The sequence below is a fragment of the Fulmarus glacialis genome, unplaced genomic scaffold (assembly GCF_000690835.1).
Source record: "Fulmarus glacialis isolate BGI_N327 unplaced genomic scaffold, ASM69083v1 scaffold3693, whole genome shotgun sequence".
NCBI classification, from domain to species: Eukaryota; Metazoa; Chordata; class Aves; order Procellariiformes; family Procellariidae; genus Fulmarus; species Fulmarus glacialis.
In genome coordinates this window covers 4,281-9,279 of record NW_009200863.1, presented here as the reverse complement: position 1 = coordinate 9,279, position 4,999 = coordinate 4,281, and the positions used below count along the sequence as shown (strand labels likewise).

Genomic DNA, 4,999 nt, shown 5'->3' with positions numbered 1-4,999 from the left:
TATATAATATATCAAAGTTTAGAGTATAGATTAAAAAAATTATTCAACAGCTTTCTGATCTGAGGCATTCCTTCCTAAATATCGGGGTAAAACTCAGAGCCATGGTCCATGCTCTGCAACATTGGCTTCTGATCAAGAGACGACATCCTGCTCAGCATTTCAGCTGATAGCGCGTAACTATTGCCCGACTTCTCCTCGAACCAACTATCTAGCGCCCTTTTGCAATCGAAGCTGGCAATGGGCGGCCCGTTAACGGCAATCGTCAAAAGATCGCTGAGCTGCTCCAGCGTGAGCCGAGAGCGGTTGTTTTTGCGCACTCTCTGCAGGGCGGTGCGCCCCTTCTCGCAGCAGGCCGATGAGGTGGGAAGGACTTTGAGGATCTGAACTATTTTATTTAGGAGGGGGAATCTCTGTTTGTATTTACAAATGTGACTGAGCAAATCTTTAAAACCGTTTTTGGTATAATAATCCACCTTGAGTTCTCGCCACTCCATCAGCAGACTCCCTCGGGTGTCCATCCCCTCTCTGCAAACCTCTCTGGAAAACGATGGGACCGTCTCCAGGTGTTCAAATATTTGTACCATATCCTCCTTCCCATAGCTCATGAGCTCATCAGTGCTTCTGGGCCAAGCCGCAAGGTCAAATACCTGACAGGCCTTCACAAATGTCCGGCTACGGGAATCGAACCTTTGGGCTAGGATCACCTGGGTCTTCTGGCAGATCTTTTCTCTGATCGACTGGAATTTGGCTTCAGCCACCCGTAGGTTTTTCACAGCAATGCCATTAAAGCTTTCACGGAAGTTTTCCTCAAATTCCTGCAAGTACTCCCCGGGCGAGTCTGCTAGCCGGCTGATCTCCTGGATGGCCTCCTCTATTTTATCGTCCACCTGCGACACAAGAAGGTACTCCCCTTGGAAGATGTAGGCAAGGCGTGAAAGCACAGCAATCACATCCAATAGGAAGTAGATGAGTTTAATCGACTGGTAGTCCATCAGGAACTGCAGGAGAGCCAAGGCAATGGCAGAAGCGTCCGCCCTTTGGGTCTGGCCGCTGACATCTTTGAGATGTGCCACAACCTCAAGGTAATCCTTGATTAGAGCGTTGAGGACATTCTGCTCCCCAATGATCCACTTCACTGCTCGAATGTCCCCCAAGAACTCGGTCTCCTCACACAGAGTGGCAGCAGTGACCCTCAACTCGCACATGAGTCGGGGAGAGTAACGATAGAAACTGAGCAGTTGCTTCAAATTGTTTTCTAGCTCCTCCAGGCACGGCAGTTCCTTCCCGCTGATTGCATCCAAAATTTCCAAGTGGGGCCTGTGCACCATAAAGGGCAGGCAGAGAAGCCAGGGCAAGGTCTTTCTGATTGTCATGAACAAGTTGGCTCTCAGGCTGGCGGTAATGTTAGCACCATCGACTCCCAAGCCAATAGTTGGCTTCTCATCCTGCAATCGTATTCCCAGGCTGGAAAAAGCCCTGTCTAGCGCTTGGAGGTAACTGTCCGTTGTAGAAAAGCCCAGTTCCTGAAGAGACAGGAATTCGGTTGCCGGAGGCCCATCACTGCTCGTGTACTGTACATAAACCGCAACTGTATCTGCCAGCAAGTCATCGCTCTGCCCATCCAGAATGATGCTGAGGAAGGGAGACTGTCGGATGCGTTCAACCAGGTCCTCTCGAAGAGCCCGGGCGATATGGTGGATTAAGATTTGGCAGTCTCCCTCGTTCATGTATTGATCCACCACCTTGAGTTCACACTTTCTCAGTAGTTCTGCCAGAGGCCGAAAGTCGTAGTAGGGCCTGCCCTCCAGGGCCAAGTGGTAGGCTGTATTGAAGAGCAGGGTCATGTTTCGGCACATCTCTTCTGTCTTCTCTGGGTGCATCCTGAGCTTGTAAAGCTGCAGGCACTTCTTGTGGAGGTTGCTCTGGCTGTGAAGCTTTATCGTGTGTATCTTGAACTGCTTTGAGCCAATGATGAAGGCTGAAGTCCGAGAGGATTGCACTGTGTACTGCCTACAGACGTGGCACCACATTTCATTCAATGTCGGGGAGTATCGCAGAAACCAAAACTTTTTAAGCCACTCTTGCTTGAACCGCCGTATCCTCCGGCCCGTCGCAGAAGACATCTTGGAAGGCTCGTCTGTAGCAGCAATCATGTCATTGGAAACCGATTCATCAGCAGAATCCACCTCTTGGTCATCGTCCTCCATGATGGTGGGAACAGAGATGATGCTTTCTGAAGCTGTAAAAAAAAAAAAAAAAGGAAAAATATAGGGTATTTACAAAGTTGCTGTGCTAGAGGAGCATCCTACTGGTGACAGCAGAGCATTGCCTGATGAGCTGGCCACAACGTGCCCTCTCCTGCCCACAACGCACTATGGGTAGAATTTGAATCAAGGCTTTGAAGGGAAAATGAATCAATGTTTCTGCGTATGAACTTTGTCTCCAGCACGCCACAATGGACAGCAAGAAAGGACACTACCTCCTGGCCACTTGCACAATACATGGTGTGACCCAAATATTCCCTTTGGTGAAGGCTCCTGGCTGCTCGACAGCACGTTCCTGGAGGAAATGAAACGTATCTTCAGAAAGGGACACGTGGTTGTGCTAAGGCAGTGGAGGAAACAGAGAGGGCTTTCCAACAAGGGACACAGCGGGACATCATTTCATACACAAAGGTCGCACATTTCAGTGTTACCACAGAGTCATTCAGACTTTCTTGGTAGCATGTGAGGCACTGCGGACGGGCTTCCGCTGAAAGAGAATGCATCAAAAATACAGCAAACAAACTGTCTGCAATGGAATGTCTTTTTTATTGGCAGTGCATTATCAATTACAATGGCAACAAATAGAGCAAGTTGTCATACAGAGTCTTTCCCAGACAGTGTTTTCCACTGTGCCCACAGCTGTGTCATCTCCTGGCCCACCCGGTCACAAAACCTGACAACGAACCTTCCACGGAACCACGTGTTCACCTGAATACTCAGAGCAAAACGCTTTAGATGGGTACACAGCACACAGGCATCTCACTACTCTCCTTAGGCAGGGTTTGGAGAACGCTGTTACTCGGCAAGGCTTACCTGTGGGGTCCGAGAACTCTTGGAGCTCGGGTACCTGGGGCGGTAGCACGGGTGGCTCGGGTAACTTCCCAGATCTCAGCATGTCTAACTCGGCCTGCAGCTCCCGGATCTTCTTCTTCAGCCGGATGCAGTTGGGGCAGAAGGAGGTGGTGGGGATTTCGTGGGAGTTGCCTTGTGCAGAGGCCAGTGACAGCTCGGTCGGGCTGTCTGCTTTGAGTGACAAGGGCTCTTCTTCCTCGTCTTCAAGGATGCCCACCTCTTTGGCTGAGCTGAAAGAGGAACTGTGGGGGACCTTCCATTCCCCCTCGCTCCGGTTTCTGCTGAGGTTCAGGGAGCCGTGCTGCATGGCACTGCCACACCTCTCAAAGATGTCTTCAGCCTGGTATTTAGATGCTTTTCTGATGGAAAGCGGCGTACTCGTTGCTAACTGGTTCTCTTCAAATTTGGCGGACTCCAAGGAAGCCTCCAGAACGTCTTTGAAGATAAGGTCAATCTTTTTTTTCTTTGTTTGGGGGTGGGATTCCCCCTCGTCACAGCTGCGCTTGTAGGGGCTCTTCCCTTGCTTTAAGGTGGCGAGCTGGAGCGGCCCCCTCGTGTCCTCTTGATTTTCCACATTCTTTTCTGCCTTTTCCCTCTGCAACTTTTTGTCTCCTGGAAAGGAAAATGAGGGGTGGGGATTATCACCGGGAACCGAGCAACATCCCTCAATCTAAAACTCAAACGAAAAAAGAACAAAAAGGCAGGCTGAATCCCTACAGGTCTGCACGTTGCGTTACAAACCAGGGAACTGACACAACTCAGTGGAAACCGAGGCTCGCGAGAGGAGGAGCCCTGTTAATGGGCACGTCTGCAAAAACAGAGACAGTCCTGGGTAGCCACAGCAGAGTAGGACCCACACGCTCTACAGAGAAGAGAAACTACAGGCAGCTTGTTTAACCTAAAGGTATAACCAACCTGCGCTGGAAGAGGACTACGAGGTCAAGGACTACGAGGTGAATGACTGATCGCCGTGGAACCTAATGCCCAGAGCCCAAGCGCCATTTCGGCTGGCTGGAAGACCTGTGCCTGTTTTGACTTGGTAAAAGGTATCAAGCGTACAGCAGTGCAGCGAGAGATTCAGACCGTTTCATGACAACCCCAGCGTCTGTGCACAACACGGCACAAAGTTTGCAAGCGCCTTTACTCTCGTTCAGTTTGGAGGCTGCTCCAAGTAAAAATAACTTGCGCTCTTAAACCCCAAGGTACTCATTGTCAGCTGAGCTACAACGGGTGAATGCCTTCAAAGGATGGGACATCTAGCTTGTCCCGGTGGAGTCTAAGAGTGTGGCAATTCAGTGATCAAAAAAAAAAACCAATAATAAAAGCAACCTCATATAAATTAGTAATTGCTTAAAATAAAGGGAATAGCCAGATTTCCTTACCTGGATATTCAAAAGACGATAGGTTTGGCTCAATTTCCATCATTCTTCTATCTTGTAAATAACTTCAAGCATTGATGGCTTCCCAAACAAGACGCTGCTTTATGCTGATTTTTGGTTTTGTTTGCTTTTAAAGTGTATTCATGCTTTCATAAGAGTTACGGAGCAAAAGCTACCATTCCCTCTCTAAGGACAGCAACGCTAAGAATTCAGAAAAGATGCAAGACTCGCAACAGTTAGAGTAAGGCACCGAAAAAGGGCTGGCCCGAATGGCAGGGATTTTGCTCTGGGTTTTGATGCTGGCTGGCAAACCCAGCCACTTCTTGAGTGAATCCGTAACAACAGACCTCATTTTCAACACATTGACGAGAATTTCTACAGGCAAAGCTTTGCGTCTCTGATTTAGTATTTCCCCTGTTACGGACTATAACAACTACTGGCAGAGGTAGGGATTTAGAGAACGGATTCTTCTTCTTTTCCGGTGTTTTTTACCCCCAACCAACT

The 4,999-nt window shown here is 49.1% G+C and overlaps 1 protein-coding gene across 1 annotated transcript in view; it reads right to left on the bottom strand.

Annotated features, from left to right (window-relative positions):
* Positions 1-74: 74 nt before the first annotated feature.
* Positions 75-4,999, bottom strand: part of PRDM11 (PR domain containing 11) — a gene marked incomplete at its 5' end in the record, with an annotated part of 6,965 nt that continues 2,040 nt past the window's right edge. Inside the window, 2 exons of the mRNA XM_009573735.1 lie at positions 75-2,239; positions 3,078-3,728. Of these exons, the coding sequence (XP_009572030.1) occupies positions 75-2,239; positions 3,078-3,728 (2,816 nt within the window). The remainder of the gene's footprint in view (positions 2,240-3,077; positions 3,729-4,999) is intronic.